Here is a 14,798-nt window from a genome sequence, read left to right on the forward strand (position 1 = left end):
CTATGAAATACGAGCTTTATGTTGCCGTTATACTTGTGAGCCTACCACAACAACCACTGTATCCACAACAACAACTACAGGCTCGCCTCCCACAACAACAACCACAGGAACACCTCCCACAACAACCACAACTGGAACACCAGCCACAACAACCACAACTGGAACACCGCCCACAACAACCACAACTGGAACACCGCCAACAACAACCACAACAGGAACACCTCCCACAACAACAACCACTGGAACACCACCCACAACAACAACAACCACAGGAACACCTCCCACAACAACCACCACATTTTCACCTCCCACAACAACAACCACAGGATCACTTCCCACAACAACAACAACAACAGGGACACCTCCCACAACAACCACAACTGGAACACCGCCAACAACAACCACAACGGGAACACCTCCCACAACAACAACCACAGGAACACCTCCCACAACAACCACCACATTTTCACCTCCCACAACAACAACCACAGGATCGCCTCCCACAACAACAACAACAGGGACGCCTCCCACAACAACCACCACAAGAACACCTCCCACAACAACAACCACTGGAACAACGCCCACAACAACCACAACAGAAACACCTCCCACAACAACAACTACATTTTCACCTCCCACAACAACAACCACAGGAACACCTCCCACAACAACAACCACAGAAACAACCACTACAACACCTTGCAATGACTACGAGTGTACATGGTCATCCTGGAGTAATAAGAATTATCCCAGTAGTACTCCAGATGGTGGAGATTATGAATCCATCGCTAACATTACTGATCTGGACCTGAGTGTGTGCAAAAAACCGCTGAAGATACAATGCAGAGCTAAAGATTTCCCAGATATGTCGCTGGAAGACTTAGGTCAAACTTTAGTATGTGACCAACAAGATGGACTTATCTGTCATAACAAAGACCAAGGTTTTCCTCCAAAATGTAATGACTATGAAATACGAGCTTTATGTTGCCGTTATACTTGTGAGCCTACCACAACAACCACTGTATCTACAACAACAACTACAGGCTCGCCTCCCACAACAACAACCACAGGAACACCGCCCACAACAACAACTACATTTTCACCTCCCACAACAACAACAACGACAGGAACACCTCCCACAACAACCACAACTGGAACACCGCCCACAACAACCACAACAGGAACACATCCCACAACAACAAGTACAATTTCACCGCCCACAACAACAACCACTGGAACACCGCCCACAACAACAACAACCACAGGAACACCTCCCACAACAACCACCACATTTTCACCTCCCACAACAACAAGTACAATTTCACCGCCCACAACAACAACCACAGGAACACCTCCCACAACAACCACCACATTTTCACCTCCCACAACAACAACTACAATTTCATCGCCCACAACAACAACCACTGGAACACCACCCACAACAACAACTACATTTACACCGCCCACAACAACAACAACGACAGTAACACCTCCCACAACAACCACAACTGGAACACCGCCAACAACAACCACAACAGGAACACCTCCCACAACAACCACCACATTTTCACCTCCCACAACAACAACCACAGGATCGCCTCCCACAACAACAACAACAGGGACACCTCCCACAACAACCACCACAAGAACACCTCCCACAACAACAACCACTGGAACAACACCCACAACAACCACAACAGGAACACCTCCCACCACAACAACTACATTTTCACCTCCCACAACAACAACCACAGGAACACCTCCCACAACAACAACCACAGAAACAACCACTACAACACCTTGCAATGACTACGAGTGTACATGGTCACCCTGGAGTAATAAGAATTATCCCAGTAGTACTCCAGATGGTGGAGATTATGAATCCATCGCTAACATTACTGATCTGGACCTGAGTGTGTGCACAAAACCGCTGAAGATACAATGCAGAGCTAAAGATTTCCCAGATATGTCGCTCGAAGACTTAGGTCAAACTTTACTATGTGACCAACAAGATGGACTTATCTGTCATAACAAAGACCAAGGTTTTCCTCCAAAATGTAATGACTATGAAATACGAGCTTTATGTTGCCGTTATACTTGTGAGCCTACCACAACAACCACTGTATCTACAACAACAACTACAGGCTCGCCTCCCACAACAACAACCACAGGAACACCGCCCACAACAACAACTACATTTTCACCTCCCACAACAACAACAACGACAGGAACACCTCCCACAACAACCACAACTGGAACACCGCCCACAACAACCACAAAAGTAACACATCCCACAACAACAAGTACAATTTCACCGCCCACAACAACAACCACTGGAACACCGCCCACAACAACAACAACCACAGGAACACCTCCCACAACAACCACCACATTTTCACCTCCCACAACAACAAGTACAATTTCACCGCCCACAACAACAACCACAAGAACACCTCCCACAACAACCACCACATTTTCACCTCCCACAACAACAACTACAATTTCATCGCCCACAACAACAACCACTAGAACACCGCCCACAACAACAACTACATTTACACCTCCCACAACAACAACAACGACAGTAACACCTCCCACAACAACCACAACTGGAACACCGCCAACAACAACCACAACAGGAACACCTCCCACAACAACAACCACAGGAACACCTCCCACAACAACCACCACATTTTCACCTCCCACAACAACAACCACAGGATCGCCTCCCACAACAACAACAACAGGGACACCTCCCACAACAACCACCACAAGAACACCTCCCACAACAACAACCACTGGAACAACGCCCACAACAACCACAACAGGAACACCTCCCACAACAACAACTACATTTTCACCTCCCACAACAACAACCACAGAAACAACCACTACAACACCTTGCAATGACTACGAGTGTACATGGTCATCCTGGAGTAATAAGAATTATCCCACTAGTACTCCAGATGGTGGAGATTATGAATCCATCGCTAACATTACTGATCTGGACCTGAGTGTGTGCACAAAACCTCTGAAGATACAATGCAGAGCTAAAGATTTCCCAGATATGTCGCTCGAAGACTTAGGTCAAACTTTAGTATGTGACCAACAAGATGGACTTATCTGTCATAACAAAGACCAAGGTTTTCCTCCAAAATGTAATGACTATGAAATACGAGCTTTATGTTGCCGTTATACTTGTGAGCCTACCACAACAACCACTGTATCCACAACAACAACTACAGGCTCGCCTCCCACAACAACAACCACAGGAACACCTCCCACAACAACAACTACATTTTCACCTCCAACAACAACAACTACATTTTCACCTCCCACAACAACAACGACAAGAACACCTCCCACAACAACCACAACTGGAACACCGCCCACAACAACGACAACAGGAACACCTCCCACAACCACACCTACCACAGGAACACCGCCCACAACAACAACTACATTTTCACCTCCAACAACAACAACTACATTTTCACCTCCCACAACAACAACGACAAGAACACCTCCCACAACAACAACCACAGAAACAACCACTACAACACCTTGCAATGACTACGAGTGTACATGGTCATCCTGGAGTAATAAGAATTATCCCACTAGTACTCCAGATGGTGGAGATTATGAATCCATCGCTAACATTACTGATCTGGACCTGAGTGTGTGCAAAAAACCGCTGAAGATACAATGCAGAGCTAAAGATTTCCCAGATATGTCGCTGGAAGACTTAGGTCAAACTTTAGTATGTGACCAACAAGATGGACTTATCTGTCATAACAAAGACCAAGGTTTTCCTCCAAAATGTAATGACTATGAAATACGAGCTTTATGTTGCCGTTATACTTGTGAGCCTACCACAACAACCACTGTATCTACAACAACAACTACAGGCTCGCCTCCCACAACAACAACCACAGGAACACCGCCCACAACAACAACTACATTTTCACCTCCGACAACAACAACTACATTTTCACCTCCCACAACAACCACAACAGGTTCAACTCCCACAACAACAACCACTGGAACAATGCCCACAACAACAACTACATTTTCACCTCCGACAACAACAACCACTGGAACAATGCCCACAACAACCACAACAGGAACACCTCTCACAACAACAACCACAGGAACACCTCTCACAACCACAACTACATTTTCACCTCCAACAACAACAACTACAATTTCACCGCCCACAACAACAACCACTGGAACACCACCCACAACAACAACCACAGGAACACCTCCCACAACAACAACTACATTTTCACCTCCCACAACAACAACCACAGAAACAACAACAACAACTGGAACACCGCCAACAACAACCACATTTTCACCTCCCACAACAACAACCACTGGAACACCGCCCACAACAACAACAACCACAGTAACACCTCCCACAACAACAACCACAGTATCACCTCCCACAACAACAACTACAGGAACACCGCCCACAACAACCACAACAGGAACACCTCCAACAACAACAACTACATTTTCACCTCCCACAACAACAACAACTACAATTTCACCGCCCACAACAACAACGACAGGAACACCTCCCACAGCAACCACAACAGCAACACCTCCCACAACAACAACTACATTTTCACCTCCCACAACAACAACTACAATTTCACCGCCCACAACAACAACCACTGGAACACCACCCACAACAACAACCACCGGAACACCTCCCACAACAACAACTACATTTTCACCTCCCACAACAACCACAACAGGTTCACCTCCCACAACAACAACCACAGGAACACCTCCCACAACAACAACCACAGAACAATTCTCCACAACAACCCCTAAAATAATTACAAATTCAGTGGTGGTAACAACAACAACAACAACAACACCAAAAACAAATCCTCAATGTCTGTGTAAATACCAGGATCATTCATTTCGTGCTGGTAAGTTTTGTGCTTCTTTCCTCGTTGTTGTCCATGCAATAATTATTTAGTTATTAAACTTTATTTTCTTATTTTGCCTTTGCTTTTTATAAAACTTTTTTTCATAAAGTGTTTAAAAAGATTTTTATCCACGTCCATTGAGGAATAATTAACTTTTTTTGCAGAAACTTGAAGTGGCCACAGGAAAATCTAATAATCAACTCTGTTGCCAGTGTGGCCAACTCACAATGTTAACAACTGTACATTTTATAATCCATTATTAGTTATTTAGCTCTAACTCAGTTCTTATTGTCACATAGGTAATGTCATGTACAATTGGACTGATGGAAAAGGCTGGTGTTACACTGCATATTGCAATTCATCATGTGGTACTGAAATCCGTTCCCAGCCATGTAACTTTACACCTCCACCAACTTCATCTATTCCCATAACGAGCTCTCACACTCCAGTAACTTCAGTAACTCCAGAAACCCAAGACTGCTTCTTTCTCAATCCACGTAGAAAGGTATTTGAATTAAAATATGTTGGTGAAGAAAAAAATCCACTGCTGTCTTTACTAAGTTATTTAGGCTGAAATATGAAACAAGGTCAAATTTATAATTTTATGCAATGTAACGGCTTTGCTAGCAATTCCACTGTGGTTGCATTTCTCTGTGTTACTGAAAGTTCTTACTGAAAGTTTACAGCAAAATAATTTTTTAAACAGCCTCTGCAACATTTGTGGACATACAGATAAGTGTTAAATTTAATACATCCAACGTGATTTATAGTGTGTATCAGTGTGTATGCCTCTTTTAGGCTAAAATATAATGTAACTCATGTGTAATTCATTGCTAAAAGCACTGTTTTTCTCTCATCAGAATGGTGAAACCTGGCATTCAAACAACTGCACCACAGAAACATGTCAAAATGGTCAACACATTACAACACATGTGCAATGTAATGTAAAAGATATTGTTTGTGAGAATAGGCAAACACCAGTTAAAGTTTATGATGAAAATGGCTGTTGTTTCCACTATGAATGCAAATGTAAGTTTCAGTAAAACCCTTTTAAAATTCCACATATCAAAGCTGCTAAACATGTAAGTAAATTAAAAAAATATTTTTTGTTTTGATGCAATCTCAATCTAATATTTGCAGGTGTTTGTGGTGGCTGGGGAGATCCTCATTATGTGACATTTGATGGACAATACTACAGCTTCCAAAAAAATTGCACTTATGTCCTGGTTAAAGAGATCACACCTCGACACAATTTTAAAGTTTATATTGAAAATGTAAACTGTAATCCCACTGGAACTGTGACCTGTCCTAAATCCCTTATTGTGTATTACAAAAACTATACAGTTATTCTCACACAGGAGAGAGGAGCAAAGACTGTGAACAAGGTGGGTATCACTTAGACAAAGTGTCTTAAAATTACTGACATTATAATATATTTAAATATTATGCAGCACCATTGAGATATTTCACTAATAGTAATTAATGCTAAAATTCCTTAGGTATATGTCAACGGCAGTCTTGTCACTACTATGTTTACAAATAATGACATGACCATCACAAATCAAGGAATTGAGATGCGGTTAACAATCCCAGAAATTGAAGCAGTTGTGATGTTCAAAGGTCTTTTATTCAGCGTAGATGTACCAATGACTCTTTTCTATGGCAACACAGAAGGACAGTGTGGTAAGCTAATAGTTGAATGTCTTAAAGTATTGATTGTGAAAGTTAAATGAGCATAATATGGTAGTAAATAATGCTAGAAATAAGTCTATGTTCTAATTAAAAACCTATATTTACAAGTCAAATTTTCCTTCACGATCTGTGATTGATATAACATTCTCTTCTGCATTAACAGTTGCAGTTTTATTGAACTTGTGACGGTGCTGTTTGTAGCCCATATGATTAAAACATGGGCTACTGTATCGCTTAGTAAAGAATGCCAGGCTCATATACAGGCTGATAGTCAGTTTGTCCCTGTGTTTGGCTGTAATCTGTGTAATGTTAACATTTCTTTTCGCAAGGTACCTGTGACAATAACACAAAAAATGACTGCAGACTGAAAAATGGTCAGATTTCTCCATCATGCTCTGACATGGCATATGATTGGCGTGTATCTGTCAACAATACGCCATACTGCAATGGGCCTCCACCTCCACCTCCACCTCCAACTCCACCTCCAAAATGCGACAACAGCTCACTTTGTGAAATCCTAAACAGCGAGTACGAATTTAAAATATAAACACATGTTAGTTCCATCAGTGAGACCACTGGAGTAATCTTCTTTATTTGACATTGTGTTTTAAGGGTATTCAAGGAATGCCACAAAGTAATAAGTGTACAACCATTTTATGAAGCCTGTAAATTTGATGTTTGCCACACAACTGTTCATATGGGATGCAGCAGTATTGAGGCATACAACTTGATGTGTGCTGAGGCATCTATCTGTGTAGACTGGAGGAATGCTACTAAAGGAGTGTGTGGTAAGACAGAGCTTTTTTTCTTAGTTTTTTTTTTTTAACCATAATGTTTTAGATGTTTTCTACCCATTTTCATCTTAAATACATATTTGTTTCTTGTAGAATATAAATGCCCAGACAATAAAGTCTACAAGCCTTGTGGGCCAACTGTTGTTCAAACTTGCAATGCAAGGTAATCACTACATTATCATAACTGCACCCAAGTAACACTAAACACAAAGTACAGTTACAGGTGTAATAAGAGCACTCAAAGAGTGCAATTCCCCACAGCGAGTGAGGCCTATACTAAAACTTTGATGTTTTATATCTTTTTTATCAGAATCAGAATCAGAATCAGAAAGGGTCTTATTGCCAAATGTTGAGCAGGTTTACAACATTAGGAAATTGCTGCAGTGCTATATTATATTAAAATGTCCTCAAATGCTCAGCTAACCTAGGTACTCATGTCTCCAAAAGCCTAGTTTGTTGTTGGAAAATTTGAAGACTATCCATAACAAATGTGGAGAATATAAAGTTTTTACTGATTTTCACATTTGATGTCACATTGACTGGATTTTTTACCCAAATTAAATCTGTTATTGGTATCTACCGTCACACAAAATGTAAACGTATCTTAAAAACTGTGAATGCTGGACAGCTAACAAACAGACAGACAGAGAAACAAACAGAACAGATTACATCATCCCCTGGGGAGGATAAATACAATCAGTCTTGAACTAACTGAAAGTTGAATGCAAAGTGGTATGAGATGAAAAACATGCATCAGTTTTAGTGACATTTCAGGTCATTATTTGTAGTAACAGATTTCAGCCTGAACCAAAGGGGACTAAGTGATGCTACTCCTACTCCAGTACAAAAGTACTACACTGACATATAATTATAAATTCTTGTTCTATTTCTGAAGTAATGATACCTCTTAACTGACTTCTTATTTAGATACAATGAACAGTTCTCTCAGCAATGTAATGCAGAAGGTCCCCAAAACAAGAACTGCAATTCTTTTGGAGAGGGGTGCTTCTGCCCAGCGGGAATGACTTTGTTCAGTTCAACCTCTGATGTCTGCGTCTCCTCTTGTAAGCATATTTTCTGTTGCATATTAAAGAAAAATCTAATGTGAATCTTTGTAAGTATACATGTGAGCTGCTTGTTTTTATGATTTAAGGTTGCGCTGGACCTGATGGCAAACCTAAAGAGGTAAATACTATGATATTCTACATATACATTTTCAATTATTCACAGTGTATTTGTTGATGTTGTGTAAATAATTCTTTTTCATCACCCATATAGCTTGGTGAAACCTGGAAGATTGGTTGTCAGGAATGTGTTTGCGATAAGAACACTTTTAGTGTGGTTTGTAAAAATGTAAAATGCGCTACTCAAAATCCAGTAAAGTGCACCGAAGGTGAGGTGCTGGTGAACAAAACAGTGGACTGCTGTGTGACACCGACATGTGGTAAGTTGTTTTGGATATCACGTATCCTCTTCTGCATGAATCAAAGCAAATATGAACAGTTCTTAAAAAAAAAAAATTAAAATAATATTTTAGGGCACAGTTTAACATCATTTAACAACAGCAATAATCAGCTCCTTAGATTAACTGGGTTTAGAAAAGGATTTTTTTTGGGGGGGGGGGGGGGGGGGGGGCAGCTGCTCACTCACTGAGCTAAACTGGTGCCCAGGAATATGCCCTTTAAATATGATATTTTTAGCTCATCTAGTTGAAGGACCTTCATCTGTCTGTCTGTCCATCCACAAATCACAATGCTCCTCCTAAAGAGGAATTGAAACTTGCACACAATGATCAATTTGGTCTATAAGACTAATTTTGCTCAAGGTTAAGGTTGGGGTTTTTTTTTAGGAAAAAACCTGTGAGTTGCAACTGATTTTGAGCCAGATGAGCTACTGCTAAATATCATTGATGTTCTGGATCTATTTCCATTTTTTTTAAATATATGTTTTCCAGAAACACCTGCTGTAAAATACTCTAATTCATTCTGGATTTTACTGGTTTGTTTTGTTTTATATCCACTAATGCTGGAACTATTTCCACCAACAGAATGTAACACGAACACGTGTCCATTGCAACCACATTGTGACGTGGGATTTGAATTGAAGGTTAACACCCCAAAGGATAAATGCTGCCCTGTTTACAGCTGTGGTTAGTGCAACTTATAGGTGTTGTTTATTCAGTGTGTGAAAAGTCTTAAACTTTAATCTAATTATTTTTGTGAACACTGTCTTATTTAGTGCCCAAAGATGTTTGTGTCTTTAATAATACCGAGTACAAGGTAAGGAAAAATTATAGTGAATATTTATATTTATTTATATGTATTTTGGAGGGTTTCTTTAAAGGCAATATTTATATTATGTGTTACTATTAAAACTGTTAAAACATTACTTTTTATTTTCACACACAGCCTGGTGATAATTTCCACAAAAGCCTATGTGAGCAATGCCTCTGCACTGAAACCAAGAATTCCAAAATGGAGCTGAACAGCTACAAGTGTAATGAAGAACAGTGTTTAAAAAATTGTGACAAGGTACTTTTTGATGAAAATTTTTGTATTTTCATTCATTCTGAATGTGAACCACTAAAATTATATGTAAATAAGGTTTTTAAATGACCTCACATTTTACATCCAGGCTCATTTATTCACATACTTTATTTTTTGAAATCTAAGATGAGTGTGTTTTTAAAACAGGTGAAGATTTATGTAATTTATGTAGTGTATTATTATTGATATGTTTGAAGACCTGATCTAAATATTGGAAAGTGCTGCCCTAAATGCTGTTGCTGATTTGTGAAATCAATCTTTAAAAGGGTTTTCATTTGTTCACTTCACAGCTAGCTATTCACATAGTTATGTTGATGTGATATGCTCTGACTTTACATGTCTATCTATAAAATATTTGTTAAATATCTGATAAATATAGTTTTTACCAATTCAGCAAACCTTCTACTCAACCTTCTTAAGTAGCAATGAGAATATTTCTGGAAAATAATATTGCTCTAATATTTTACTATTTGAGTATCACAGATCTAATAGCTACCACAATCTGCTAAATGCCACTTGCAGGATGATTATTAAGTATTTTGTAACTGCTGCCTACTAATCATGCTATATGTCGATTTAACTGGGTGAAGTTTCAAACAATATTAAATGTTGTATTTTTTAAAAAAAAAATAGGGCTATGAATATACGGATGTGCCTGGGTCATGTTGTGGAAAATGTATAAGGACAAGCTGTGTTGTGAATGTCCCAGACGTTTCTTCTCCAGTAATTATTAAGGTTGGTACAACATAATTGAAACACTTAATGAGTTGTGATATGAAAAAAATATATTTTTAATAACTGACTACTGTTCTTCACAGCCTTCTCAAACTTGGTCAAAGGATCAGTGTACCAAGTATGACTGCAAGCAAGTGAACAATGAATTTGTAGTTTCTGTACAAAAGACAACATGTCCTCCATTTGATCCCAACAACTGCATTCCAGTGAGTACAATCCTTTAAAAGCAGAGGTTTTGTTTCTTACAGCCAAATATTGACACTCAAAAAAGAACATTTGAAAGATTAGTTCGTTTCTTTCTTTCTTTCTTTGATTTTGTTTTATAATTATAAAATACAATTCCTAAAATTGTAATTTTGATTTAAATGTATTTAAAATGCACAGAAGCCAAAAACAGTCAATGTAAACTACATCCAAATAAAAATATGCATCATTAAATTAAAATAACTGCAAAGCCAAATTTTTTAATTAAACAGAATCAACCTGCTATTGGGTCTTCCAACAGTTTTTTATACAAGTAAGTTGTGTAAATTGCTAATGTTTACAGTACAAACTCCCTGTTTTGCAGGGAACTGAGCAAACAGATGCAAGTGGTTGCTGCAAAATTTGTAAGTATTAAAAAAAATCACATTACACAGTATTACTATATATTTTTGAAAATGTAATTTCATATTAATATATGCCTTCATAAATCATTTATAACTGTTAAATCTCAAATATTTTCTTCTGGTACCCCAAGAAAGAAAGCCAATGCTTATAAATTTCCTGTCAGGCAAACCACAAACAAATCATTTCAGCAGCATGTTTTCATTCACAAAGGCTTCTAGACTTAAGAGCTTTTTTAGGTGACGATCAAATTATTAAACATGAACAACAAACAGAACATGATAATTACCAATCCGGTCATTCAAGTGATTTTCTGTCATTCACAGGTGTGCCTCCTTCCCCCTGTAAAATCCACACCAACACCACCTATCTGTACATAAATGACTGCAAATCAGTTGAGAAAGTGGAACTCACATCATGTGAGGGATCCTGTGGAGCATCCTCCTCAATGTGAGATTCATGAAAATATGCAGAAACAAACTATTTACTCATTCATGCTAAACTGCATGCGCTGTTTTTTATGATAATTTCTTATTAAACAGTTGTTTGTTTTTGAAACTATCTTTATTTACAGGTATTCGGCAAAGGCCAATAGCATGATGCATTCATGCACCTGCTGTCAAGAAATGAAGACCAGCGAGAAGGAAGTGCAGATAAAGTGCGCCAATAACACCACAAAAATGTACAAGTACATTTCAGTTGACCAGTGTGGCTGCAAAGCTGCTGAATGCAAAGAGCATGATTGTAAAGATTGTGAAAAGAAAGATGGAAAACTGGACTAGAAAATCTGACAAATATATATGTCAATTATTTCTTCCTAAAACCTATCTAAACAATATAAACTTAATATCAGAAGACTAAAAACAAAACTCGATGCTAAACCTCTTAAACAGCAGAGATGTTTTAGTCTGAAACTTGCATCTTCTTAAGTTGTCTCTTTCTAACTTACAGTCCCTCTCCAAACATTTGCATGTACTCTTTTGGAGGTGGGAGAAAATGATATATTTCTGTGGTGGGTGTGTCCTTTCATCTCTCCAGAAGTCATTCCCTTACAAACTTTATAATGTGCCATTTCAGCTTCCACATAAATTTAGAAATCCAGATTTAACTGAAATCGCAGTAATTCAGTCATGGTTCTTTGAATTGGGAAAAGAGTTCCATATAAGAATGGGAAAACCAATAACTTGAATTTTAAATTATAGTTGAACATTATTTCTAACAACACAATTATGTAACATTCAATTTTATTATTAGCAAAAGAGTTAAAAGAATGTCTAAAATATCTTTGTCAAATATCTAATATTTTCAACTACTTTCTATTTCAATAAAATTCAGCTTTGATCATGATCATGTGTTCTTGTTTTGGTTTTATATCCATTTTCTGTGTGGTCATTCCTCATTTGTAGCAATAATTGCATGGTATTTGAAAATATACCATCATTAATATTACATGTATTGAATTTGGATTATTTGATGTGATGCTACTTGAAACAGCTATTGGGTGCAAAACCTTTCAACTCTAAAATATCTTTCTGCAATTGTCATTTGTAATAAACCCAAACATATAAGCCAATTTGTTGGCAAAGAGTCAAATGCACTTGCAGCACAGATTTTGAGTAGCTAGAATAAAAACCTCATCCAGAATTCACATTAGATTCAGATTAACTCTGACAGAGGGCAGACAGGGTGGCGTGGGTGGAGACAAGTGTTAAGGCTTGATTGGTGACAGAAGGATTGCAGCACGATTGAAAGGGAAGGGTTTCAAAGCTGTAGTGAGACTTGCTATGATGTATGGTTTGGAGATGGTGGCACTATAAAACAAAGAAAAATTGGAATTGCTATATAACTGGGTATAGGTAATACATATGAAAATGTGATGTTAATAACCTATAAAGCAATAAGGAGGGTAAAGCTATTAGTGAAGCAGCTGAGATTATTTGGCCAAAGCAAACTTTGTTTAAAAATTTGAAACAGCCAGGAAAGTAAGAGCATGGAATCTATTTTTATAATATTATGAGCATTAAGAAAATTAGAAAGAGGTATTAAAAGGTTGTTTTTATTCGGGGGGGGGGGGGGGGTTTCTAAAATACTAACACTTTTAGACTCTATATAACACAAATGTCATGGCAGCAACTCACTGTATGTAGATGTATGACCAAGATGACCTGCTGAATGTCATTACTCAACAGAATTCCAGAATGAGGAAGAAAGTTGATTTAAGTCACTTTGAACATGGCATGGATGGCAACCAGACTGGTCTCAGTATTTCAGAAACTGGTGATCTACTGGGATTTTCCCGCCATCTTTACAGTTTACAGAGGATGGTGCCACAGTGAGTGGTAATAGTGAGAAGGACTCATCCAGGCTCATCCAGGCTGGAAAAACTGATCAGGAAGGCTGGCTCTGTGGTCGGCATGAATCTGGACACTATGGTGACAGTGGCAGAGAAAAGGACACTAAAAAACTGCTGGACATTATGGACAATGCTGGGCATCCTCTGCACACGGCCATAAACAACCAGAGGAGTCTGTTCAGTGACAGGTTGCTTCTCCCAAAGACAAGAACCAACAGACTTAAAAACTCCTTTGTCCCACACGCCATCAAACTGTTTAACTCCTCTCTGGAGAGGAAAGGGAGGGGAAGCAGGAGGACAAAGGAGGGGGGAACAACTAAGCTGTAGTGCCTTTTCACTGTCCAATACTTTTTGTTAATAACCAACGGCGCAATAGACTTCAATACTTGAAATGTGCAATTCCCTTGTATTCTTATTCCTATTTATTCTATTTATCCCTTTTGTATACTCTTTATTTATATATGTCTCTGTATTTATATATGTTTATATATGGTATTCTGCTCACATTCTGTAACTTCTGTTGGTGCTGTGCTATTTGGAAACCGAATTTCCCAGAGGAACCCACACGAGGGATTAATAAAGTTCTATCTTATCTTAAATCTTATCTTATCTTATCTTATCTTATCTTATCTTTTATCTTATTGTCTTGTAAAGTCAGAAAAGACTAGCCAGACTACTTCCAACTGATAGGAATGCACCATTAACTCAAATAACCGCACACTGCAACCAAGGTATTCAGAAGAGGATCTCTGAATGCACAAGATATCAAACTTTGAACGCAATGAGCTACAGCAGGACCACAATGAGTACCACTCAGAAACTCAGCTACAATTCATGCAGACTGACTAAAACTAGACAACAGAGGAATGGAAAAACATTGCCTGGTTTGATGAGCCTTGATTTCTGCTGGAACACTCAGATGTTAGGGTCAGAAACAGAAACTGACAGTTCAGGCTGCAGGTGCTATGATGGTGCGTATATTTTCTTGTTAAACTCTGGGCCTGTACCTAATGAGCATCATTTAATTGCCACAGTCTCCCCGAGTATTGCTGTTGACCACGTTCATCTCTTTATAACCACAGTGTACCCATCTTCAAAAAATATTGTTTCCAGCAAGATACGTGTG

At 38.7% G+C, this 14,798-nt stretch overlaps 1 protein-coding gene across 1 annotated transcript in view; it reads left to right on the top strand.

Moving 5' to 3' along the window:
- Window positions 1-12,666, top strand: part of LOC113026609 (mucin-5B-like) — a 33,445-nt gene extending 20,779 nt beyond the window's left edge. The window contains exons 28-47 of the mRNA XM_080303301.1: window positions 362-1,718; window positions 4,071-4,946; window positions 5,246-5,451; window positions 5,807-5,975; window positions 6,087-6,331; window positions 6,446-6,629; window positions 6,968-7,166; window positions 7,251-7,426; window positions 7,526-7,595; window positions 8,360-8,496; window positions 8,586-8,617; window positions 8,711-8,876; window positions 9,480-9,581; window positions 9,671-9,711; window positions 9,841-9,963; window positions 10,612-10,713; window positions 10,797-10,919; window positions 11,282-11,321; window positions 11,646-11,769; window positions 11,894-12,666. Coding sequence (XP_080159427.1) covers window positions 362-1,718; window positions 4,071-4,946; window positions 5,246-5,451; window positions 5,807-5,975; window positions 6,087-6,331; window positions 6,446-6,629; window positions 6,968-7,166; window positions 7,251-7,426; window positions 7,526-7,595; window positions 8,360-8,496; window positions 8,586-8,617; window positions 8,711-8,876; window positions 9,480-9,581; window positions 9,671-9,711; window positions 9,841-9,963; window positions 10,612-10,713; window positions 10,797-10,919; window positions 11,282-11,321; window positions 11,646-11,769; window positions 11,894-12,101 — 4,680 coding nt within the window. The 3' untranslated portion in view covers window positions 12,102-12,666. The remainder of the gene's footprint in view (window positions 1-361; window positions 1,719-4,070; window positions 4,947-5,245; window positions 5,452-5,806; window positions 5,976-6,086; window positions 6,332-6,445; window positions 6,630-6,967; window positions 7,167-7,250; window positions 7,427-7,525; window positions 7,596-8,359; window positions 8,497-8,585; window positions 8,618-8,710; window positions 8,877-9,479; window positions 9,582-9,670; window positions 9,712-9,840; window positions 9,964-10,611; window positions 10,714-10,796; window positions 10,920-11,281; window positions 11,322-11,645; window positions 11,770-11,893) is intronic.
- The last annotated feature ends 2,132 nt before the right edge of the window (window positions 12,667-14,798 follow it).

This window comes from Astatotilapia calliptera, chromosome 7 (assembly GCF_964374335.1).
Source record: "Astatotilapia calliptera chromosome 7, fAstCal68.1, whole genome shotgun sequence".
Lineage (NCBI taxonomy): Eukaryota > Metazoa > Chordata > Actinopteri > Cichliformes > Cichlidae > Astatotilapia > Astatotilapia calliptera.